This window comes from Pseudorasbora parva, chromosome 18, assembly GCF_024679245.1.
Source record: "Pseudorasbora parva isolate DD20220531a chromosome 18, ASM2467924v1, whole genome shotgun sequence".
Taxonomy (NCBI): domain Eukaryota; kingdom Metazoa; phylum Chordata; class Actinopteri; order Cypriniformes; family Gobionidae; genus Pseudorasbora; species Pseudorasbora parva.
The window spans coordinates 4,212,987-4,240,284 of record NC_090189.1 but is presented as its reverse complement, the minus strand read 5'-3'; the positions used below and the strand labels follow the sequence as shown (position 1 = coordinate 4,240,284).

The window sequence follows — 27,298 nt, the reverse complement described above, 5'->3', positions numbered from 1 at the left end:
GATTTTTCAATTGCAACCAAAATGTTGAGGGTCCAAATCAATGCAGTTTCAGAGGTTCTGCATAATCCCAGATCAATAGGCTCTTATCTAGCCAAGCCATCGGCTATTTTAAAAAAATGAATTAATTTAACCTAAATGGCTCACCTTGTTCTGCTGATAGTGATTGTGCAATCTCGTTGAGAACATCACACTAGGCGTAGGCAGATCTACCGCTCCAATGTTTACAAAGTGCACAACATAACATCATGACTTTGCGTAAACATACACACCACTTTCTAAAGCCAAGTGGTGTGTTATCTACGCATTTTGAGCTATCCGCGTGTACGTCTACGCCGTGTGATTCCATGTGAATGTCTATGCCAAAACGAACCATTATGTGTGTGTGTGTGTGTGTGTGTGTGTGTGTGTGTGTGTGTGTGTGTGTGTGTCCACAATGTAAATGGATTTATAAACTTGCTAAAATCTGTTTTTTTTTTTTAAATGTAAAATTGCAGAATGTTTCTTGTGATGGATAGGTTTAGGGGTGGTGAGTGTGTGAGTGATGGGTAGGTTTAGGGGTAGGGGCAGTGTAGGGGGATAGAATGAAACTGCGTTGAAAATGCTAAAAAGCGATTATGCGTCTTGATAGCATAACAAAATTACATGAGTGGGCGTGTCATATACGCCATTTCATGAGAACAGTCTGAAGTCCACATGCGAAGACTAATACAAATAGCCATTAGCAAAAAAAAAAAAGATAATTTAATGTGTGAATGACTCTTGCAGTGTGAAATTGTATCCTAGTTCAGTCAGGTTTGGATATGAGAAGCTTATGGTTGAAAAGAGTTTACTAACATTGGTTTAATTTATTGTGTCTATGACCAGCAATGGTGTGTGTACTGTATTGATTACACATTTTAAAACTGACAAAAGGGTTTGTTAATACTGTCAAACAGTACTTTTACACTTACCCATATTTAGGGCAAATATGGACAAACCCAACCATTGGTTTAAATTCCTAATGTTTGTGTTTGTCCATATTTGACCAAAGCATGAGTTTAAACCAAACTAGCAGAGAAGGACATTGCAGAAGAACAACCATCTCTGCAGCACTCCTACAATCAGGCCTGAATGGGAGAGTGGGCAGACGGAAGCTGCTCCTCAGTAAAAGGCCAGCTGGAGTTTGCCAAAAGGCACCTGAAGGAGTCTCAGACCACAAGAAGCTAAATTCTCTGACCTGATGAACTAGTTTTAGGTACAAAGATTAAAACTATGCCCTAAATTACAAGTGTCATGTCTGGAGAAAGTCCAGCCTGATGGAGCTTGAGAGGTCCTGCAAAGAAGAATGAGACAAACTGCCCAAAAATAGGTGTTCTACATCCAGTTCTGATGCTCATGTTCCCACTGTTGTTGCTTTCGGCGGTGGACAGGGGTCAGCATAGGTACCCTGACTGCTCTGCAGTCCCATACACAAATAACTGTGATACACTGTGTATTCTGACACCTTTCTATCAGAACCAGCATAATCTTCTTGAGCAATATGAGCTCTAGTAGCTTGTCTAATTGATCAGACCACACAAACCATCCACGGGCCACATGCATCAATGAGCCTTGGCCGCCCATGATCCTGTTGCCAAGTCACCATTGAATAGATACTGGCAACTGCAGACCAGGTACACCCCACAAGAGATGTAGTTTTGGAGATTTTGGAAAAAGTACAGTATTGTGACAGAATAACTAGTTTTAGGTACATTTTCATATACCTGAATTGCAAACTATTAATTTATCTCTTTTGCACACATTCACACCTTTAATCGATGTCTGATAACAGTAATCAACCCTTAAAATTAACTTAAACATGAATAATTGAGAGATTGTAAGTGTGGATGATCACCTTCAGTCAGTGAAGCCGCTCCCACAGCCGTTCATGAGAGTATAATTCTTCCCACAGGAGAAGCAGCAAACAGGAGGAATTATTCCAGGAGAAACTATTAACACACCATTGTAAAGATGGAGTTTGAGGAAGAACCCTGCAGAATAAAAGATGAAGAGACAGAGGAACAAATAGGTTGGTGTTTTCCTTCAATCTCTTTAATGACTGAGGAGGAACATAAAAGGTATGTTATGTAGGATTGGCCTGCAGTACCAGTGCTTGAAATGAGTACTGCAGTCCAGAGTTGATTTATCTGTGTTTTAATGTGCTCTCATTCATAGAGATTATTTGATGGATGCTGAGGCTTTTTAGATTGGGTAGAATCTGTGATCTCAGACCTGGTTATTTTCTCAACCGCTGAAAGTTCAATGCAAATGGAGATACTGGCCCTCATTTATCAAAATGCGTAAACCAAATTTCCACACCTTGCGTACACCCAAACCCACGGTGACTTTGAGATTTATCAATATGGACGTTGGCGTACGGCACGCTCAAATCCTATGCCAGCTCAGGAGGTGGTGTACTCACATTTGAGTTAGTGCGAAAATGCGCAGTAAAACAATTCCTAACACCACAAAAAGCACTGACAAAGATATGCTATGTTATAACCCACTGTAAAACAACAACAACATAGTAATTATAAACTTCAGTGTTTATTTTTGTGCAACATGGACTTCAATGTTTAATTTGTGATACCAAGCATTTGATTTGTAGGCATGTATTCCTCCAGTCGCGAGCCTGTGCGCTTTACCTGACGGTTCAGGGTTAGGCCCGGCAGCTGCGCACGGACTGGGACTGAAAATAATTCAGACTGACAAGTAATAAAAAAGACATTCTTCTTCTTTTAAATAATAATAATAAAATAAATAATAACGACATTCTTCTACTAAATAACAATAAGTGTCAATAATAATCATAATAATAAGAATCTTACAAATTGTCATGCAATTATTAATATGAATGAATGGTACTCCACATCATTATCACTATCGTACACCCCAATAGCCTACATGTGCCACGAAATTAAATGTTAATTGTTTCAAAACATGTGCTGTAAAATGCATTGATAATTTCTCATCCAAACAGATATTTAAACTGCTGAAGTGCGCTTCTCAACCCCCACACTATTAACAGTACTTGTAATTTAGGTCCATTTTTTGTTTTTCTGGGTGTCTTTATTCCCACTCTTTAAACTCCCAAATAAAACAATTTCGCTTTTTTCCACTTCCCTGGTGATGGTCTTGATGGACGCGTCTCAATCATCTCAATAGTTCAGTAGTCAGGGCACTGATCAGGGAGTCAGCCCGTTGACTTATGTCCTAATCAGTGCCCTGAATAGTGGACTAGTGAGAGGATTGAGACGCGCCCGTTCTCCACGTCGGAGAAGTTTGGCTTCTTTGCCGTCTTCCTTATGTCCATGGCGTAAAATGAGGGCGTGGGGGAGGCGGAGACTTGAATACATAGGGGTGTATTATTCTAATGACGATCGTTTTCAGCCGCAGCATTTATAAAGGGCAGGTATTGCTTAAACCTGGATTGCAGAGGTGCGCACAGCTTCAAAAATCAGGTGGTGAGAGGAGTGTAAGCATAATCTTACGCCAACATATATGCCATCTCTAACATACACCTCAAACTCCATCTATACGCCCGTTTCTACGCAAGATTGATAAATGAGGGCCATTGTCTTTGAAAGTTACGGCAGTGTATTGCCTACAAAAACAGCCGGTTTTGACTACAGCGAGCTTCTTCCTGGGTTGGTGACATCATAAACCCTTGCTAGCCACCGCAGATGTGACTTCTGCCCCGTAATGGTATGGGGCGTGGCGTTTCCGGACAACCTGTGCTTTCCACTTCAGTCAATAAAAATACAGGACACTACATTTGGCCATCTAACCAATCTAAGACCATTGCGTTTTTCGGAGGGATGGGCTTCGTGGAAGCAGGACGCAAAAGAGCCATTCAAAGGACAATGGAGACAGCGGTGTGGAATAAAGGGAGAATAGAAGAAAAATACGGCGTTTAAATAAAACAAACATCAGGGCCATTTTATGATAAATTGAAACAACATGAGAAAAGAGTCTCTGTCAATGCTCGATAGAAGTTCAATACAAACAGCTTTACTTCTGAGTCCAAATTTAACCTGAAAGGGGCCAAAACAATCAATACCTGTTGAATAGAAGGCTGGGCAATACAGTCTAAGGTTAGACTGTGGACGATCTGCCATCATGGGAATTTCTGGCCCCCCTGGCCATTTCTTACATTCAAAGCAGCTGCACTGATGTCTTTTTATACTGCCTCTCTTCCTCTTATGAGCCAATATTTCAATGTCAGTTCTGCAAACACACACTCGGGTCCTGGATGTAACAGGAGGTTGTCCTAATCTTGAATCAGAAGCTTTACGAGGGGGTGAGCAGGATCCAAGACAATTGGGTGGAGCATGCTGGAGTCCAAGTGGTTACATCTGTGTGGCGTCCACCAACCCTGACTAATTTGGCTTTGTGATCATACTCTAGCACTAGAGTTAGAAGACTAGAGTGAGAGACAGGTTTACCTAACTGGAGTTGGGCTAGGGCTGGGACGGTTAACGTTTTACCGCAATACCACGTCACGTTCTAACCAAAACGTACTGATAACGTGCTTTCTCTCAGTGAGAGGTACAGACAATATCCATCCATCCATCCATCATCTTCCGCTTATCCGGGGCCGGGTCGCGGGGGCAACAGTCTAAGCAGAGACGCCCAGACTTCCTTCTCTCTGGCCACTTCCTCCAGCTCCTCCGGGGGCACCCCGAGGCGTTCCCAGGCCAGCCTGGAGACATAATCCCTCCAGCGTGTCCTGGGTCTTCCCCGGGGCCTCCTCCCGGTGGGATGTGCCCGGAACACCTCCCTGGGAAGGCGTCCAGGGGGCATCCGAAATAGATGCCCGAGCCACCTCAGCTGGCTCCTCTCGATGTGAAGGAGCAACGGCTCTACTCTGAGCTCCTCCCGAGTGACCGAGCTTCTCACCCTATCTCTAAGGGAGCGCCCAGCCACCCTGCGGAGAAAGCTCATTTCAGCCGCCTGTATCCGGGATCTTGTCCTTTCGGTCATGACCCACAGCTCATGACCATAGGTGAGAGTAGGAACGTAGATTGACCGGTAAATCGAGAGCTTTGCCTTACGGCTCAGCTCCTTCTTCACCACAACAGACCGGTACATCGCCCGCATTACTGCAGATGATGCACCGATCCGTCTGTCAATCTCCCGTTCCATCCTTCCCTCACTCGTGAACAAGACCCCAAGATACTTAAACTCCTCCACTTGAGGCAAGAACTCTCCACCAACCTGAAGTGAGCAAGCTACCCTTTTCCGACTGAGAACCATGGCCTCGGACTTGGAGGTGCTGATTCTCATCCCCGCCGCTTCACACTCGGCTGCAAACCGTCCCAATGCATGTTGAAGGTCCCGGTCTGAGGTTGCCAACACGACAACATCATCTGCAAAGAGCAGCAATGAAATCGCGTGGTCCCCAAACCGTACACTCTCCGGCCCTTGGCTGCGTCTAGAAATTCTGTCCATAAAAATTATGAACAGAACCGGTGACAAAGGGCAGCCCTGCCGGAGACCAACATGCACCGGGAACAAATTTGACCTACTGCCGGCAATGCGAACCAAGCTCCTGCTCTGGTTGTAAAGGGACCGTACTGCCCTAAGCAAGGGGCCCCGGACCCCATACTCCCAGAGCACCCCCCACAGGGTGCCACGGGGAACACAGTCGAATGCCTTCTCCAAATCCACAAAGCACATGTGGACCGGTTGGGCAAACTCCCATGAACCCTCCAGCACCCTGTGAAGGATATAGAGCTGGTCCAGCGTTCCACGACCGGGACGAAAACCACACTGCTCCTCCTGAATCCGAGGTTCCACTATCGGCCGAATTCTCCTCTCCAGTACCCTGGCATAGACTTTCCCAGGGAGGCTGAGGAGTGTGATCCCCCTGTAGTTGGAACACACTCTCCGGTCCCCCTTCTTGAAAAGAGGGACCACCACCCCGGTCTGCCAGTCCATAGGCACTGTCCCCAACCGCCACGCGATGCTGCAGAGGCGCGTCAGCCAAGACAGCCCCACAACATCCAGAGACTTAAGGTACTCAGGGCGAATCTCATCCACCCCCGGCGCCTTGCCACCGAGGAGCTTATTAACTACCTCGATGACTTCAGCCCGGGTGATGGACGAGTCCCCCTCCGAGCCCTCAGCCTCTGCTTCCTCAAAGGAAGACGTGTCGGTGGGATTGAGGAGATCCTCGAAGTATTCCTTCCACCGTTCAACAATATCCCCAGTTGAGGTCAGCAGCTGCCCATCTCCACTGTAGACAGTGTTGGTAGGGCACTGCTTCCCCCTCCTGAGGCGTCGAACGGTTTGCCAGAATCTCTTCGAGGCCAACCGATAGTCTTTCTCCATGGCCTCACCGAACTCCTCCCAGGCCCGAGTTTTTGCCTCCACAACCGCCCGGGCTGCCGTCCGCTTGGCCTGCCGGTACCTGTCCGCTGCCTCAGGAGCCCCACAAGCCAGCCAGGCCTGATAGGACTCCTTCTTCAGCTTGACGGCATTCCTTACTTCCGGTGTCCACCACCGGGTTCGGGGATTACCGCCTCGACAGGCACCGGAGACCTTACGGCCACAGCTCCGAGCGGCCGCGTCGACAATGGAGGTGGAGAACATGGTCCACTCGGACTCAATATCTCCAGACTCCCTCGGGATCTGGTCGAAGCTCTGCCGGAGGTGGGAGTTGAAGATCTCTCTGACAGGGGGTTCAGCCAAACGTTCCCAACAGACCCTCACAGTACGTTTGGGTCTGCCGAGTCTGTCCAGCTTCCTCCCCCGCCATCGGATCCAACTCACCACCAGGTAGTGATCGGTTGACAGTTCCGCCCCTCTCTTCACCCGAGTGTCCAAGACATACGGCCGGAGGTCAGATGAGACGACCACAAAGTCGATCATCGACCTTCGGCCTAGGGTGTCCTGGTGCCAAGTGCACTGATGGACACCCTTATGCTTGAACATGGTGTTCGTTATGGACAAGCCATGGTTAGCACAGAAGTCCAATAACAGAACACCGCTCGGGTTCAGATCAGGGGGGCCGTTCCTCCCAATCACGCCCCTCCAGGTGTCTCTGTCACTGCCCACATGGGCGTTGAAGTCCCCCAGTAGGACGATGGAGTCTCCAGTCGGAGCGCTTTCTAGCACCCCTCCCAGAGACCCCAAGAGGGCCGGGTACTCTGCACTGCCATTCGGCCCGTAGGCACAAATGACAGTGAGAAACCTATCCCCGACTCGAAGGCGCAGGGAAGCAACCCTCTCGCTCACCGGGGTGAACTCCAACACATGGCGACTGAGCTGGGGGGCTATAAGCAAACCCACTCCAGCCCGCCGCCTCTCACCATGGGCAACTCCAGAGTGGTAGAGAGTCCAGCCTCTCTCGAGAAGTGTGGTTCCAGAGCCTAAGCTGTGCGTGGAGGTGAGCCCGACTATTTCTAGTCGGTATCTCTCGACCTCCCGCACAAGCTCAGGCTCCTTCCCCGCCAACGAGGTGACATTCCACATCCCTAGAGCCAGTTTCCGTGTCCAGAGATCGGGTCGTCGGGGGCCTCGCCTTCGACTGTCGCCCGATCCACTATGCACCGGCCCCTTATGATACCTCCTGCAGGTGGTGAGCCCACAGGAGGGTGGCCCCACGTCGCTCTTTCGGGCTGAGCCCGGCCGGGCCCCATGGGGGAAGGCCCGGCCACCAGGCGCTCGCATACGAGCCCCAACCCCGGGCCTGGCTCCAGGGTGGGGCCCCGGCTGCGCCATGCCGGGCGACGTCTCGGCCCTTGTTTTTAATTTTTTCATAATGGGCTTGTGAACTGCTCTTAGTCTGGCCCGTCACCAAGGACCTGTTTGCCTTGGGAGGCCCTACCAGGGGCATAAAGCCCCGGACAACATAGCTCCTAGGATCATTCAGGTACTCAAACCCCTCCACCACGATAAGGTGACAGTTCAAGGAGGGGTACAGACAATAGTACAGGCAATATTCATCATGACTCTTTAGTGTTTCAGTAAAAGGAAAAATATAAGGAATAAAATATATAAATTAAATGAAAGCCACTTTAGAAAACAAGAAATATAATGCAAAATTATAACTGGAAAGAATCATAATGATATAGGAAGATAAATATTGATTAAGGCTTTGATTATGAATTTAATTAGGATATACAGTGCCTTCCGAAAGTATTCGGCCCCCTTGAACTTTGCAAACTTGCCACATTTCAGGCTTCAAACAGATATAAAACTGTAATTTTTTGTGAAGAATCAACAACAAGTGGGACACAATCATGAAGTGGAACGAATTTTATTGGATATTTCAAACTTTTTTAACAAATCAAAAACTGAAAAATTGGGCGTGCAAAATTATTCGGCCCCCTTAAGTTAATACTTTGTAGCGCCACCTTTTGCTGCGATTACAGCTGTAAGTCGCTTGGGGTATGTCTATCAGTTTTACACATCGAGAGACTGAATTTTTGGCCCATTCCTCCTTGCAGTCAACCTTCAAATGTTAATGCACTCAATACTTGGTGGGGAATCCTTTTGCAGAAGTGACTGCTTCAATGCGGCGTTGCATGGAGGCGATCAGCCTGTGGCACTGCTGAGGTGTTCTGGAGGCCCAGGATGCTTCGATAGCATCCAGAGTGTTGGGTCTCGCGTCTCTCAACTTTCTCTTCACAATATCCCACAGATTCTCTCTGGGGTTCAGGTCAGGAGAGTTGGCAGGCCAATTGAGCACAGTAATACCATGGTCAGTAAACCATTTACCAGTGGTTTTGGCACTGTGAGCAGGTGCCAGGTCGTGCTGAAAAATGAAATCTTCATCTCCATAAAGCTTTTTAGCAGATGGAAGCATGAAGTGCTCCAAAATCTCCTGATAGCGAGCTGCATTGACCTGCCCTTGATAAAACACAGCGGACCAACACCAGCAGCTGACATGGCACCCCAGACCATCACTGACTGTGGGTACTTGACACTGGACTTCAGGCATTTTGGCATTTCCTTCTCCCCAGTCTTCCTCCAGACTCTGGCACCTTGATTTCCGAATGTCATGCAAAATTTGCTTTCATCCGAAAAAAGTACTTTGGACCACTGAGCAACAGTCCAGTGCTGCTTCTCTGTAGCCCAAAAGTGGCTTGGCCTGGGGAATGCGGCACCTGTCCACAGACTTCCCACTGAGGTGACTTGATACAGCACTCTGGGAACAGCCTATTCGTTCAGAAATTTCTTTCTTTGTCTTAAGGCGGGCGTACACTGCGAATTCAGACACTCGGGAGGTCGTGAGATATTGCAGACGCTACGAGTCATTTAATTTGATCATCGCATCAAATCAGCTGGTACACGGCACGACTGTTTGCACCGCGAGCCGGCCGCGATCACACAAGTTTTTGTGTTAAACACAGACACCGGAGCTTTCAATGTTGCTGCTATAGCTTCAGATACAAAAAATAAAGAAAAAATATGTGTGCAAATGATTTGTTGAAAAGCAGAGAACAGTAGCCATTCCTTTTAAGCGAAACAACCAGAGGGAGAGAGAAGGGTGCACGTGAGAGAGAGAAAGTGTGTGTATGTGTGTGTGGTGTGTGTGTGTGTGTGTGTGTGTGTGTGTGTGTGTGTGTGTGTGTGTGTGTGTGTGTGTGTGTGTGTGTGTGAACGCTGTAGCCTATGTTTGCAGCCACTGAGCTAATAATACTCATAGATTGAGCCTATGTGAAGTGCTTGTGCATGATTTGGCAATAGGGCCTTTTTTTGGCAAGACAGCCATATGCTGGTAAAAATCGGCCCGACTCCCCGAACTTTTTAAACATGTTTAAAAATTATCGTAAGGTCAGGAGGTGCTCTTAACGTGCTCGTCTCGTCTCGTATTTCCTCTCACACGGCGCGAGCCACGACCATACGAGCATCCACGATGTCCACACGATTTCTCCCGAGAAAAAAAAAATTGTCTGTGAGTTCGTACGACAGCAAAAATCGCACCGTGTACGCCCGCCTTTACCCTCTCGCTTGAGGGTGTCAATGATGGCCTTCTGGACAGCAGTCAGGTCGGCAGTCTTACCCATGATTGCGGTTTTGAGTAATGAACCAGGCTGGGAGTTTTTAAAAGCCTCAGGAATCTTTTGCAGGTGTTTAGAGTTCATTAGTTGATTCAGATGATTAGGTTAATCGCTCGTTTAGAGAACCTTTTCATGATATGCTAATTTTTTGAGATAGGAATTTTGGGTTTTCATGAGCTGTATGCCAAAATCATCAGCATTAAAACAATAAAAGATATAATATGCCACTGAAAAAGCATACGGGTGAGGGGTTTGAATGCCGGTCGCCATGTTGCTCCTCCATCTTGAAAGTACATTAGCCAAAGAGGGACATACCCGTAAATTTAAGCTTCGCCTTTCGTGTTTTAACACTCGATGGCACCGTGTCGAATGTGAAGAGGGGGATTGCCATGTTAATCTTGGACTAAATCGGCCACCGTAGGAGTTAAAACGAAATCAGAATTGAGAGGAACAGAAACTATTATTCCCTGGATGGTCATATACCTTTTCACCGCTAGATGGGGGAAAATATCACACAGTGTAGCTTTAAAACATACATACATACATACATACATACATACACTTTCTAATATACCAGTTGGTCTTGAGGGAGATGCGTGTCCATGAAACCCTGCAGGGCCTGAGGTTTGCGATTTGGCTGTCCACACCTGTTCATGCTTTTCTCCTCCAGATTTGCTGCAAAAGCACCCACTGTACAGTGGAAAATGTACTAATTAGAAAGATAAATTGTAATCTTATGTACTATAAAGATATTTGCATTAACACTCACCTAACTGGTTGTTTTCAGTAGTAGTACCTGAAAAAAAAGATAAAAGAGTTACAAAAAGGAAATAAATAAAAAGGTAATAAATAAAATGTTACCAATGACAACTTGTCCATGCTTGTCCAATGCAGTGTGCTCAACGTCCAGACACTTCTTAAATCTTTTCTATCCTTGCTGATGTGTTAATGATGTTTCTGTGGTAGATTTTGTTTCTGATCATGAAAAACTGGGCTTCATCATGTTCAAGAAGTTGAGAAAAACTGTTCAACACTTGACTGTTGATACGGCCAGCAAGTTCAGGAACCAGCTCAATCTTCCTTAGCACATCTTTCTCATCCTTGGTATTTCCCTCATGCAGTTTATCAGAGAGCACATAATGCTCAGATGATCGTGTTCTACCCATTTACATCAGGAGCAGGGATGTGTGATGATTTTCATGCAGGACAATGCTCCATGTTTTTCTTGAAGGATGCAGACTTCTCCCTGTACCACTGCTTGAAGAAGGTGTCTTCCAGAAACTGGCAGTAGGACTGGGAGTTGAGCTTGACTCCATCCTCAACCCGAAAAGGCCTCCACAAGCTCATCTTTGATGATACCAGCCCAAACCAGTACTCCACCTCCACCTTGCTGGTGTCTGAGTCGGATTGGAGCTCTCTGCCCTTTACCAATCCTGCCACGGGCCCATCCATCTGGCCCATCAAGACTCACTCTCATTTCATCAGTCCATAAAACCTTAGAAAAATCTTGAGATATTTCTTGGCCCAGTCTTGACGTTTCAGCTTGTGTGTCTTGTTCAGTGGTGGTCGGCACTTTGCGTACGTGAGTTTTTGTTGTAGATGTCTTAAAAAAATAAAAATAAAATTGTTGTGTACTATGCTAATTAATTGAGATTTCTTACAGCTCTTACAGGTTTTTGGCCTTGTCTGTTCCGTTGCTTCTGTTACTCTCCCCTTTTTTGTAAGTCGCTTTGGATAAAAGCGTCTGCTAAATGATTAAATGTAAATGTAAATGTAAATAACTGGTGTGTGCATGTGATAAATCTTTCTGATTTAATATTTGTTATATAGGCTACTTATTAGCTTCATGGCCCTACAGTGAAATGTAATACAAAGATAATCAGAGGTTTTCACATACTGACTTTTGCTGGCAAGAGTAGTTGAAGAAAGCAGCTGGAGCCTAACCATGAAAAGGAAGGCTAAAAGTGGGGATGTTACTAGCTTTTTTGCTAAAAAAAAAAAAAATCCAAAGAAGTATACAGGAGGAAGAGCATGAGGGAAATGAAGGAGAAGGCAGTAAACTGGAGAGACCAGGAGGGTCAGAGCAGGAGAAGACAGAAGGAGACAAGGAAATAAGTGACAGAGAAGAGGAAATAAGTGAAGGAGATGAGGAAAAAGAAGAATCAGTGAGAGATGAAGAGGAGGCTCCAGATTCAGAGAGAGGGACAGAGGTAGGGAGTGATCAGGAGGAGGATGATGACAGAGAGGGAGAGAGAAGACCTTCAATTCCCACAATTCTTCTACTTTTTTATATTTTCATTTAGCTTTTTATACTGTTTTGTTTTGTTTGAACGCAGGGCTTATTACTGAATTAAACACCGTTGTAGTGTGTAAGGGCATGATTAAACAATAAGTACTGTAGTTTAAAAGTGGTTTTGTGTTTGTTTTGTTAAAGCAATTCACATATAGGGATTTCCATGTGCCGTCTACACCTGCCACCCTGCCAAGACCTCTTGCCACCCCTTTGCACCCATCCCCCATGTAAAATTTTCTAGATCCGCCACTGATCAGGAGTTTCCTTTGCCTTTATTAACCACGGAAGTCTAACTGTGACCCTCCCTTCTTTAGCACGCTGGATGTTTTCAGCAGTAGGGTTTAGTAATCTTCCCTCATGAGGAGAAAAGGGCAATGTTGGGGAAAATCGTATATTTCTATGAGTAGAAAGTCCTCTGGCAAAGTCATAAATGACTATGTTTGGAATGTGCTGCCATGACATCAAGTCCATATGGTTCCTTGGACTTTCTGCTCTTGTAGAAGATTTTAGTATTGAATTTAATGCAAAATAAGCTGTATGTAAAAACGCTTATGTTTCAACTGTGTGACTCTGTGTGGTGACTTTGAGAAACATGCTGTCAAAATGAACTACAGGAGATATATGGTCTACACAAAATACACTTGGAATGTGGTGACATGTGAGCCAGGAAACCAACTGGAAAAAACAGCTGAAGGTTGTTACCATTTTGGGAAAGCAACTATGGTATATATAAACCAAAGTATGGAAGTTGGCTCGTGCAGGAGAGACTCTGCTTTGTTGAATTGAATAAAGCCTTTCTAAAATCAAACAATCTTTGAGAGATTATTCTTGACAAGAAGAGAATTTCCAACAATTTTGGCCCCCAAGATGGGACTGGCTTAGGAGCTGATGACAACCACTGCAGACTTGATAACCTTTACACTATCTTGAGGTGAGAACGTTTTTGCTTAAGTTTGTGTTGATCACCAGGGCTCACCTGTAAGTGGTAAGACACTTTAAAAACTTCTCCAAATTTAAAGAACTAAAAAGGGAATAAGGATCTTTGATTTCAGAATAATTGCATGATCTGTGTTTACTTGTCAAAAGGGCTAAGATGGATGGCAAATAATGAATGCACACAGCGGAAGTTTACTGGTTACCTTTTCGGCTATATAAACAAATTTCTGCTTGGGGAAATTAAAAAAGAAAGTTTTACGGATTCCGTTTTTGTTAGCACACTAACATAAGTGTAATGTGAAAGACTGCATGCTAAAACAAGCGCTTGCGTTACCGGTCTGTTGAAGATCACACACTTCATCTCTGTTGAAGATCAGCAGATAAACCAAAAAGTGATGTATATGAGATTGCGTTGCTATAAAACAAAGTACTGAATGGAAAGACGAAACATTTACGTCTTTTATAAACAACAGAGGTCTGAATTGTTAGATGGGATTGTGTAAAAAGACTATGGGTACCGCCCTGTTGTAAATTTGCAGGGGTCTGCATGGATAGTTTAAAGAGTTTTTAAGTGTAATCTGTCGTGTTGAGGAAGTGTATCTGTGTGGGATCCTGTGTCTTGTCTGACTATGTCTGTGGGTAAAAAAATAGTGACCCCCTCCCTGGTCACTTGAAAACAGTGAATGAGAGAATGAACCCTATAGGAACTTAAATGTTGTGAAAATGTTGTAAAAAAGAAAGGATAATTAGAAAATATTAGTTCTGCAGTATGATATAAAAAAATAAAAATAATAATATATATTTATTTGATAAATGTAATGATTTATTTGAATAGATGTATAAATAATAAAATTGCACGTGCTTAAAGTATTTTATCTTATATATGCCTACAAAGGGTATATAACCAAGTATTGAGATTCACTTTTGTTGACCAAATACTTATTTTCTATCATAATTTTCAAATAGATTCTTTAAAAATCAGATTGTCAAAATGTGATTGTTCTGGATTTTTTCTCTCTCATTCTGTCACTCATAGTTGAAGTGTACCTATGATGACAATTACAGGCATTTCTCTTATCTTTTTAAGTGGGAGAACTTGTACAGTAGGTGGCTGACTAAATACTTTTTTGCCCAACTGTATGCTGATGTTTTTTGGATTTGTCAGATCTGATCTGCACGATAGGAGATGAAAGTTGAGTATTTCATGCGTTTATTATGCTAATGTTTAAATAGCTAGTGCTTCAGCATTTCATGAACCCTTTCTTCTCTGGTATATTTATTGCAAAAACGAGTTCAGAACATGTATTTTGAGTGTATAAGCTTTCAAATGATGCATAGTTTGTGATAGTTGATTGACTAGTTTGTATAAAATAAAAATAAATAAAAGTAGAGACAAACACTTGCAAATTTCTGATGGCTTCAATGACAGTGCCTTGTATGGTGGCCCAGTAGTGCACAACACTACGAAATTTAAAAAGCAAACATAAGTTCACAACACAAAGAAATCAAGCCACAGCAATGTTCTACCATTGTTCTATAGATTGGCTTGTCTTACAAATATATAAACACTATGATCAGTTTTAAGTGTGTAACTTAAGAGTGGTGAATCTATAGAACAATGACAAGCCCTGCGTCCCAATTCGCATACTATCCATCCTAAATAGTATTTGAAAATATAATTAGTATGTCCCAAATCGTAGTATGTTGAAAAGAGTATTCCAAAGATTCCCGGATGGTTTTCTATTTCCGGTCCGAATTCGAAGTATGGTTCGATGGGCACTCTAATGGCTGATATTGCCCACAACCCATTGCGAGTTGGACGAGGATTCGATTAGAACTACAAACGCTGATAAAAAGCGTTAAAAACTACAAACATGACGGATGTGCGAGGTCAACAAAGTTTAGATAAAGGGGTTTGAATGACCAACTATCAATATTTAACCTGACAAAAATATATTTATTCAATGTTGTCCACATTGTAACTTTTGTAATGACACGTTTGGCCATTAACTTTTAAATGCATCATTATATTTAAACTGGAAACACATGAGGAGAATCTCTGCATTAAAGACCCACACATGGCAGATCAACGAGCGGCTACATTTCTCTCCGATACGGCAGGAGATTAAACTCAATGTGGAGGATTTGAACTGTGACGAATTGGACGATGATTGACAGGGCAGATAAACGGTGACGGTTGCACGTAACTAAGCAACAGAGTCCGTTAAAGATGGCGAAGTAGTATGTCCCGAAGCTTGCATACTTTTCTGCTACACACTCAAAAGTATATACTTTTTCTTCACAAAAAGAGTACATACTTTTAGGACGTAGTCGAATTGGGACGCAGCAAAGGAAAACCTGTCAGGATCTGGGTTACTTCTGTTTCCCCTCACTCTCATACTACCACACTGTCAAACACTCTTTGACACACCCATCTCTCTCACTCTCCAGCGCACATACATACTGTCATGTCACACTCTGTCTTCACCTGTTGTTCATCACCATCAGCGCTCTCGCTGCTTTGTGCCCACACCTGTCGTGTCTTGTCTAATTACTCAGTCTACTTCTGGTGTTCGTTCTCTCTGTTCTGTGTTGGAGTATTGTGTGATTTATGTGAGTAACGCTCTCTCTTTTGTCAGCTGTACATTTTACCTGTGTCTTGTCTTGTGAAGCAGCGTTCGCCCTGTTGTCTCCCGTTGCCCGCCCTGGCGAGCCTCACCTGTGAAGTTCTCCACTCAGCAGCCATATTCTGGGGTCCCTCTCTCAGAGAGCATTTTTCTGTTTGTTGTTAGCACTTGTGGCAAAGTATCCACGGAGGAGCTGTCTTCCTGAGAGCACCTTTTTGAGTTCCAGTTCTGAGCTTTCTGTCTATTGACTCTTTTGTTGGACATTAAAGACATTGCATTATATCACCTTTGCTTTTGGATCCTTTTTGTTTGCTTGTGACAACCAACTTTACCACACTCCGAGAGCCCCCTAGGTCGGGAGCATTTCCGTTGTGTTGTGGCGTTTTCGTTGTTGTGGCTTTTTTGTTGTGTTGTGGATTTTTGTTTTGTTGTTGTGGCTTTTTTTGTGTTTTGGACTTTTCATTGTGTTATGCCATTTTTGTTGTGTTGTGGCTTGTTTCCGCTGTGTTGTGGCTTGATTGTGTTGTGTTCTGAGAGAGAGAGTGGGTGATGGGCTTTTTCCAGCTCCCCTCCTAAAAGGAGAAGTTGAAACTTTACAAAAGATCAGCATTGAGAAGACTGATTTAATGCAGGGACAGGTGAAACTTTCCCAAGGATGGAGACAATATCCTGAGATGCAAAACTGTGATAAGTCAAAAGCCAAACGGAGAAGAGGCTGAGAAACGACACCTATGCTCCAACTGGCCTTTGAGGAAAATCAGGCCGACACATGCAGAGCAACAGCCAAGCAGCTTCAAAATTCTAGAGCCTGCTTCAAATTGTGTTAGTTACTGCATTATATTAACTTAAAGGGTTACTTCAGTGATTTAGCATTAAGATTTGTATTTAAACTGGGTTCAATTCAGCATTTCATTTCTAATGTAGTAGAAATGTGAAATTATTTTTGAATTTGGTGCCTTCTAGACTGAGAAAAGACAGGATCATTCAAATACACTCCCGAGTTTCTACTGATACAATTGAAATAATTAAACGGTATAGTACAGATTATAATCAAGACTGAGTGTTTTAATAGACCTGAAGGAACTCATAATTTGGGAAAATTCAAAGGAAAATGTGCTACTATTTAGGACTTAGATAAAGCAAAAGGTTGAGATACAAAAATACCTGGGCCCTCATTTATCAACAGTGCGTAGAAAAAGTTCTATATTTCGTCGTATGACTGAAATTTAGAATGTGTCTAAGTACAAGAAAATCCGTATTTATCAAACGTGCGTACACAGTTCTTACGCACATGAGTAAGCAATCGTTGTTGATAAATCCCACATGTGCGTAAGTGCCATGCTCGTTCACGTTCACAGTCATTAGCATTCAGAAACGCCTCCAATGAACCATATATGGTGACAATATATCCCTTTAAAAATCACGAGATGTGTATATATATATATATATATATATATATGTATATATAGACAGATATATAGTCATTTTGAACACAATGCGTAATTTTATATATATATATAAATTTAGTGTCAAATAAATTTAGCACGATTATTCAAATATACTCCCAGGTTTCTACTGATACAAAGCCATATGTTAATTGCTGAAGTAACCCTTTACATGCTGTTTTATGTGTAGTATCGCTGTTCTACCACTAGATTCTCTGCGTAAGCATGCTCAGAGGTGTGCTTATATTTACACACATTTCTACGTATAAGTACAAGTTGGTAAATCCCACACTTTGCGTGAAACTGTTCTTACGCACTCACTACGCACAGAACTGTGCGTACGCACCCTTGATAAATGAGGGCCCTGGATTCTGCTCCAGGCCTCTGCAATCACACTCCAAGTCTACCTCGAGTCTGCTCATTCTCCTCGAGGCCGCTCCAGCAGTCCATGTGCCCACTCCAGGCCTCCGGGATTCTCCGCTCCGGGATTCCGCGCTCCAGGCCTCCGGGACTGTGTGCTCCAGGCCTCCAGGATTCCGCACTCCAGGCCTCCGGGACTGCGCGCTCCAGGCCTCCGGGATTCCGCACTCCAGGCCTCCGGGACTGTGTGCTCCAGGCCTCCAGGATTCCGCACTCCAGGCCTCCGGGACTACTTGCTCCAGGCCTCCGGGATTCCGCACTCCAGGCCTCCGGGACTGTGTGCTCCAGGCCTCCGGGATTCCGCGCTCCAGGCCTCCGGGATTCTGCACTCCAGGCCTCCGGGACTGCGCGCTCCAGGCCTCCGGGATTCCGCGCTCCAGGCCTCCGGGATTCCGCACTCCAGGCCTCCGGGATTCTGCGCTCCGGGATTCCGCGCTCCAGGCCTCCGGGACTACGTGCTCCAGGCCTCCGGGATTCCGCACTCCAGGCCTCCAGGATTCCGCACTCCAGGCCTCCGGGATTCTGCGCTCCAGGCCTCCGGGATTCCTTACTCCAGGCCTCCAGGATTCCGCACTCCAGGCTTCCGGGACTGCACGCTCCAGGCCTCCGGGATTCCGCGCTCCAGGCCTCCGAGACTACGCGCTCCAGGCCTCCGGGACTACGCGCTCCAGGCCTCCGGGACTACGCGCTCCAGGCCTCCGGGACTACGCGCTCCAGGCCTCCGGGACTACGCGCTGCAGGCCTCCGGGACTGCGAGCTCCAGAGACTCCTGATCTGCCAAGGCCGACTCACGGCTTCTGACCCGCCAAGGATTTGGTGTGGTGTCCAAATACTTTTGTCAATAAAGTGTACAATTCACATTACCACATTTATTAATGATTCTCAAACAACTCGTCCGATTCAGTCTCTCTAAATTCCTCATTTCCACAAGCTACTCTGATCTGATTGGTTAGATGGCTCAATTTGTTATTATTGGTCTGAAGTCAAATTCACATTGCCTGATTTTAGCCCCGATTTTGACTCGCCAACAGGTTTTATGAAAACATCGACAAATGCCAGCGATCATAGGCAAATCGGTGCTCGTGAACACAAGTAACAATCACGCAGTGTGAATGATCAAAGACGCGATCAGAGAGAATCGCAGACGCCCGTGCATGCTAAAAATCTGGACCTGTTGGCGATTCAAGCTCCTGCTGTGTGAAATATGTTTCTCACTGAAATTGTGCGTTCAGCAGCAGCACATTGCAAAATGATTTATTTACCTTCAACTCTCTTTGCAGAACACAATTCTTGCTCCCTCTGTCTCTCCAACAAGTTCCTTCGCCTTAATCTTTTTTTTCTTCTTTTTTCTCCACAAATCAGTGCACAGACAATTTGGAGCAAACTTTCTGCAGTTTATAATTTTTGATAACAATTCCAAGTCTCTCGGGAGAACTCCGGGCTGACGCACGTGATCTCGCATTGTTTACTTGTCACATCGCGTGTGTGTTTGGTTGGGAAACATAGCTTGCGCACTGGCGAGAGAGTTGTCAGCGATTGTTCCTCCTCCACAGTCATGCAGTGTGAAACTATCTGTTGCTGAGCCATTGTGCAGTATGAACACAGCAGTGACTGAATGCTACCTTAGATAGTCATGCAGTGTGAATAGAGCAGTGACCCAACAAGTTTGAAAATCGTGCAGTCTGAACTAGGCATAAGGCTTACAGCGTGTGTTGGAAAAGATTGGCCATTTCCGTAACTGCCATCGATTTTACCATGTCAAGCCGAGCGCGAGTCCAATGATGAAACATCGGGAAAAACTAGTTATTCAACCTGAATCTCCATCGCAAGGACGACTTGAGCAGGACATTTCTCAGTGACTCTACTCAGTTTGAACTACATTATAGGTGTTGCAAATATAATTCATCCCCATCAGCATTAACAATTAAAAAAAAACAAATTGGTCAGGAGCAAGTTGGTCTGAATATAGTGGGTATCTTTAATGGAAAAACATTTTGTAAATCCCATTTAGACCTCAGAGATTTGAAAAGCAATCATTAAAATGTTTTACCACCGTTGTATTGCTCTGGTAATTTTAACCACTTTGTCGAAATGTACACAATATGAACCAGCTACAGCATTTGAGAAAGGATCAAAGTAGACTTTGTTCGCAGACACCAATTGAAGACCATAGGTGGGCATTATGCAAATGCATTACTGCGTTACGTATTCAGGTCATGGAAGTGAGACTGGAATTTCTGATGACTCGTTCAAACGGTTAAGGGTCGATTATTTCTTTTGGGAGACAATAACTTTATTTGTCATGCACTTTCAACTTTGCAGACCGCTTACATTAACAGACACATACTGCATAACAGATTACATACTGCATGAAACGTGATATTTGAAAAAGCTTTAAATGCTGGGAATTATTCCCACAGGATAAGCAGCAGCAATCAGGAGGATTTACTCCAGGAGAATCTACTGACATACTATTGTAAAGCTTGAGGTAAACAGGTTAGTGTTTTCCTTCATTCCCTTTAATGACTGATGAGGGACATTAAGATTCTTGGAATACTAGATACTAGTAGACTTGGTTGAAAACTACATTTGTACTAGTTTTTGTTTTGTTTCTAATTTGTAATTCTTTAATATTTTGATTCTAGATGATGGACGTGAAAGAGGACGGACGGCACCGGCTTCAAAAACCTCATCAATTCACAAATGGAGATAGAAACATCAGTTCCCAAACTGAGAAGAATTCTACACCAAAACGATCCAGGAAACCTGGAGTCAAAAGGTCTTTTACCTGCTTTGAGTGTGGAAAGAGTTTCACACACAAAACACAACTTAAAGGACACATGAGGATTCACTCTGAAGAAAATCCTTATACATGCACTCAGTGTGGAAGGAGTTTCACTCAAAAAGGACTGTTAAATGAGCACATGAGAATTCACACTGGAGAGAAACCGTTCACATGCTCTCAGTGTGGAAAGAGTTTCAGGTGTAAAACCCTTCTGAACAGTCATCTACGCTTTCACGCTGGAGTGAAATCATTCAGCTGTGATCAGTGTGAGAAAACATTTATTGCGCCATCAGGCTTGAGTAGACACCGTTTAATTCATGCTACTGTGAAGCCTCACTTTTGTTCTTTTTGTGGAAAGAGTTTTTCAATTCGAAGCGCTTTACAACTGCATGCGCTTTCTCATACTGGTGTGAAACCTTATATGTGCTTTGTCTGTGAGAAGACCTTTTTTACATCTAACAAATTAATATCACACGAGAGAATTCACACTGGAGAGAAACCGTACAAGTGCTTACCCTGTGGAAAGAGTTTCACTTTATTCCACAATTTAAAACGACACCAGAGAGTTCACACTGGAGAGAAACCGTACAAGTGCTCACACTGTGATCAGAGTTTCTCTCAGGCAGAAACACTGAAAGTTCATGAGAGAATTCATACTGGAGAGAAGCCATACAAGTGCTCTTCATGTGGGAAGTGTTTCAAGGAATCCAACAAATTAAAACGACACCAGAGAATTCACACTGGAGAGAAACCATATAAGTGCTCTTCATGTGGGAAGAGTTTCACTTCATTTGACAGTTTAAAACGACACCAGAGAATTCACACTGGAGAGAAACCGTACAAGTGCTCACACTGTGATCAGAGTTTCTCTCAGTCAGGAAACCTGAAAGATCATGAGAGACTTCATACTGGAGAGAAGCCGTACCAGTGCTCTTCATGTGGGAAGAGTTACACTGCATCCAACAAATTAAAACGACACCAGAGAATTCACACTGGAGAAAAACCGTACAAGTGCTCACACTGTGATCAGAGTTTCTCTCATTCAGGACACCTGAAAGCTCATGAGAGAGTTCATACTGGAGAAAAGCCATACCAGTGCTCTTCATGTGGGAAAAGTTTCACCCAATTATCTAGTCTACAGTTTCATAAGAAAAAACGATGTTGACTTGGTGAGCAAAAATCCGCTAAGTGTCTAAGAACAAGACTTTTTTAAATTGAAATCATTGCGAGACTTTCAATGTTCATGAGCTGTTCTGTGCTTTTAGAAGCTTAAAGGATTAGTTCATGATGTTGATGTCTTTCTTTCTTCAGTTAAAAAGTAAGCATTTTTCTCTACATAATGGTTTTCAGTTGCAATCAAAATGTTGAGGGTCCAAATCAAATGTAAACCCCCATACTCCATGACAGTGCTTCTCTGAAATTCATGATCTTCTCACATCACTCTGTTCCATGTCAACCTGACTTGTTATTCTTGGTGATTTTAATATCCATATTGACAAACCCTCCTGTCATCTTCGCAACAGAGTTCCTGAGTTTGATTGACTGTCTTGGTCTCCTGCAACATGTGAAGGCTCCTATGCACATCAGGGGACACACCCTAGATTTGGTCATCACTGACGCGGCCCCATAAATAGCCTGGAGGTAAATGATCTGGGTGTGTCTGACCACAAGTTGGTCTCTATGGCCATTACATTTTTGGCACCTATTATTAGATCCAAGTGTCAAATATCTTTCAAACAAATTGACCCAACCTCCATCACTGTAGGCCTTCAACTAAACATCTGCCCAGTATCTGCAACAGTGGACAGACTGGTGGACCACTATAATACATCTCTGAGCAGTGTTTTTGACCTCCATGCCCCTATCAGGACACGGGAAGTCAACTTTGAACACTCTGCTCCCTGGTTCACACAGGAACTGCGGCAAATGTAAACTGAGGGCCGTATCCTGGAACGCCGCTGTAAACAGTCTGGTCTAACTGTTCACAAGCTTGCCTTTCGTGACCATCAAAAAGTCATTTTTATCTTAAGTCCTTGAAGGGTGTGCACTCTCAATTCTATTCCAACCTTATCAATAAAAATACTGGAAACTCTAAGCAGCTTTTTTCCACAGTAAACAATCTCCTGAAGCCGAAGTCATCTTCATCCACTGAAACCACAGTGGAGCGATGCAACCGCTTCATTGACTTTTTTAGATTTAAAGTTAATAACATCCGCTCTTCTATATCTGACTCTTCCTCCCTGTCTCCCCTATCATCCAACCACTCGCCCAGGAGATTGCCATCCCTTACACACTTTACTGAGGTCCAGCAGAGCCACATTGAGGAAAGTCATTCACTCCCATTGTCAGCCCAATCATCACCCAGTTTGTCAATCTCTCTCTCAAAACTGGTCACATCCCTCTTGCCCTTAAAGCTGCTGTCATCCATCCTATACTTAAGAAACAACCCTAGACCTGGAGGTCCTTGCTAATTATAGGCCAATCTCCAACCTCACCTTCCTGTCAAAGGTTCTAGAGAAGAAAGCCGCCTCTCAGCTCCACAATCATCTAAAAAATAACAACCTATTTGAGACATTTCAATCAGGCTTTCGCTCGGCCCACTGGACCGAAACAGCTCTGCTTAGGGTGACAAATTACCTTCTTATGACAGCTGATTCAGGATCTCCATCACTGCTCATTCTCCTCGACCTAACAGCGGCATTCGACACCGTGGACCATACCATCCTCCTGGACCGCCTCCACAACACATTTGGACTATCTGGAGCAGCACTGCAGTGGTTTGAGTCCTACCTTTCTGACAGGACTGAGCGTGTTATTTTGGGAGAATGCGAGTCCAGGCTGCTCCCTGTTACATGTGATGTTCCGCAGGGGTCAGTTCTCAGCCCAATCTTATTCCTCCTTTACATGCTTCGCCTCGGTCCTGTCATCAGCAAACATAGACTATCTTTTCATTGTTGTGCTGATGACACGCTACTTTATATTAAAAGTGCCCCGAGCCCCTCCAAAGCTCTGTCACGACTCACCACATGTCTTGAGAAGATTAAGGCATGGATGGGAAGTAACTTCCTCCAGCTGAACTCCAGTAAAACTGAAGCACACTGGTTGGCACCCCTCATGTCAGATTATCACTTTCAACTCCTCAGTCACTAGTTTGACCCCTAGCTGACCTTCAATGACCATATTAAACACATCTGCAAAACCTCCTTCCACCACATTTGAAACATTTCCAAAACTTCGTCCCCTTTTAACATATCCAGATGCAGAGAAACTTGGCCATGCCTTTATCTCCACCAGGCTGGACTACTGCAACAGACTCTACAGTGGGATTTCTGGCAGAAATATCCAGATGCTTCAATACATCCAGAACAGCGCTGCCAGAGTCCTTATGAGAGTCCGTAAATATGATCACAACTCCCATCCTACACTCATTGCACTGGCTTCCCATTGCATCCCGGATCGACTACAAAATACTGCTGCTCACACATAAATGCATCACCGGACATGCACCTCCATATCTACAGGAACTCATCAGTCTGAAATCCTCCACCTGCACCCTCAGATCATCAGGCCACCTGCTTCTTCAAGTCCCCACCACCAGGCTTTGTACCATGTGTGTGTGTCTGTGTGATGGGAGATCGAGTTTTCTGCTCGGCTGCACCGCGGCTTTGGAACCACAGTGAGCTGAGAGCAGTACAGAGCCTGGACCTGTTTAAAGCTGAACTCATGACTTTTCTGTTCAGAAAAGCTTTTATGGGTTGTTTGTTTGTATTATTCTATATTTGTACTTTTTATGAATTTTTGTTATTTTTCCCTTTTCCATTGTTGTACTTTGAGATTCTTTGAAATGAATAGTGCGTTATAAATCAAATCTTTTATTATTATTATTATTATTATTATTATTATTATTATTATTATTATTATTATCTAGCCAAACCATCGGCCATTTTCAACAAAAAATAAATAAATAATAATAATAATAATAAAAAATAATAATAATAAAAAAAATAATATATATATATATAAAATATACATATATATATATACATATACATATATATACATATACATACATATATATATATATATACATATATATATATATATATATATATATATATATATATATACTTTTTAACCTAAATTGCTCACCTTGTGCTGCTCTGCACTCACCAGTGATTGTGCAATCTCGTCTAAACGTCACACTAGACGTAGGCAGCAGGCTTGTGCAGAATTTCAAAATTGGCCTCCATTTAATTCATGATTTGGAATTTGAATTGAATTGACTCCGCCCCACAGGAAGTTGAATTTGAATTGGACTGACAGGAAGTGGAATTAAATTCATGACAATTCAAAGAAATTCCACAGTTACACAACAGAGAGAATGTGTTGAATCTCACATACATTCAGTGTAGGAAGGTTACATTGGAAACTGTTTCCCATTACAAATGTGGTTTGGATTACTTTATCAATGCAAAGCAATTTCCTTTTAACAGTGCACTATGTAGTATTTTTGCAGTAAAATATCCGAAAACCACTTAGCAGTGTGAACAAGTGAACGCACGGAGTAACGTCATAACATCGTTTTAAACACACTTAAATATATCTAATATGATAAACAGAGCGGCATTACCTCAAAATCATAACCGGAAGAGCGGATCAGTGCAGGCGCCCGGCGACTGTGTCCCGTCCCGTCATAATAAAAGTCCCGGTTTTCGCGAGGCGGGTATTTGTTTAACAATCGCTCCAGCAGCTTTGCTCAGGTCCATAACACTCGGTCCTGCTCTGCTTTACACTACAGTAACGTTAATAACCGCATGCATGAACGTGATTTCTGCCCGAGTCCTATTTTCCACCGGCTGTGATGAGAAGACCACATCTCCCAAGATGCTGCGCTCACACTTTGCATCATCAAACTACGCATTTGTTTTGAATAGGCGCCCTCCAGTGGATGGAAAGCTGCATAGTGCACCTTTAATATGATTAGTAACTAATTTAATTACACATTTTACCTCAGTAATGCAACGATAACATTAATTTTGTATTTCAATAACACAATTTCATTACACATATCTATACAAAAAATAATAATAAATAGTAATAATAATGTGTTCGATTTATATAGCGCACTCAAAGCATTTCCATTGAAGGGGGGAATCACCTCAACCACCACCAATGTGCAGCATCCACCTGGATGATGCGACGGCAGCCATATTGCGCCAGAACGCTCACCACACACCAGCTGATTGGTGGAGAGGAAAATAAATTAGAGTAATTGGAATTGACCTGTTTATATTTGACTTTCAGTTATGTTATTCAATTAATAGGACAAACTTGTTATTGCATTAGCATTAGCAAAGATATTGCTCATTGAACAAAACAACATTCTTCATCATCATCATAATAATAATAATAATACAGTTATTCACATCACAACCTAACCATAAGCTCTACTCTTCTGCGCAATGGTAACGTTCAAAACTTCAACATAACAAGAATTCTTTCAAATGTCAAACATATCTGATCATTATACATTAACAGATGTTAGTATTCATCCTCGCACATTTGCTTGGGGCGGGACTTCTGTCTACATCTAGTGTGACGTTTTGAACGTGATTGCTCAATCACTGGTGGCCACAGAGCAGCGCAAGATGAGCAATTTCGGGTAAAAAAAAAATGTAATTAATTTTTTTATTTTACATTTTTTAAAATGGCTGATGGTTTTGGTAGATAAGACCTTGCCTGATCGTGCAGATTCTCTGAAGCCTTTCCTTTGAAACTGCATTGATTTGGACCTTCAACATTTTGGAGAACATGATCAACATATTCAACCATTATGTGGAGAAAAATCCTGGAATGTTTTCTTCAAAGAACCTATTTTCTTTTCGACCGACATCGGACATCAACATCTTGGATGAGATGGGGGGTGAATAAAATATCAGGAAATTTTCATTTTGAAGTGAACCCATCCTTTAATGTGTGAATGACTTTTGCAGTGTATCCTAGTTCAGTCATGTTTGAATATGGGAAGCTTAAAGTTAAAAAGAGTTTACTTTGGTTTGATTTTTGACTGACAAAAGGCTTGTTTATTCAATAAAGTACTTTAGTTGACATGCAATCAAAGTGTTTCCATATTGCTCACTCTATAATTATGAATTATTGTTTTAAACAAAATCTGCTGCACAATATTCAATTTATATTAGAACAGAATAAAAGAAGATGAAATGGGTTATGAAGTCTGAATTAGGGGTGTGTGATGTCACGATTTTTGCTTGTGCATGATTAAAATGTCTCCATGTTTTCTCCATATTGAAGAACTATTGTAGTACAGCGCTTATTCTCATTCTTTAAAGGGGGGGTGAAATGCTGTTTCATGCATACTGATCTTTTTACACTGTTAAAGACTTGGAATCCCATCCTAAACATGGACAAAGTTTCAAAAGTTAAGGTGGACGTTTGATGGGAGTATTTCTTTGTCAAAAATACTACTTCCGGTTAGTCATAAGTTTCGGCAAGTTTTTTGCGATCATGCGTCCCCTTTGACGTTAATGGGGGCGGAATTTCCTTGTATGGGCCTTACGGACAATTCTACCGGAAGCGCGTGAGAGAGAGGGAGAGAGAGAGAGAGAGAGGGAGAGAGCGAAAGCAACAGGCTACGCCCATCAAAGCGGGGCTTGTAGGATGCTGGACAGGTGATGTGCACAACTAACAATGACATCAAAAAGTGCGTTTTTGGTTGCCAGACCAAGACAGTCCTGCACAGATTC

General features: G+C 43.3%; 1 protein-coding gene across 1 annotated transcript; it reads left to right on the top strand.

The window, feature by feature from the left end:
- The first annotated feature begins 1,854 nt into the window (after positions 1-1,854).
- Positions 1,855-21,699, top strand: LOC137047045 (zinc finger protein 502-like). Its single transcript, XM_067424578.1, has 3 exons — positions 1,855-2,047; positions 20,170-20,237; positions 20,395-21,699. The coding sequence occupies exon 3, from the start codon at positions 20,395-20,397 to the stop codon at positions 21,697-21,699; it is 1,305 nt and encodes a 434-aa protein (XP_067280679.1). The 5' UTR covers positions 1,855-2,047; positions 20,170-20,237.
- The last annotated feature ends 5,599 nt before the right edge of the window (positions 21,700-27,298 follow it).

Bases quoted from the DNA above. Each gene is read 5' to 3' on its own strand.
- LOC137047045 (XM_067424578.1), top strand. From the start codon at position 20,395: ATGATGGACGTGAAAGAGGACGGACGGCACCGGCTTCAAAAACCTCAT.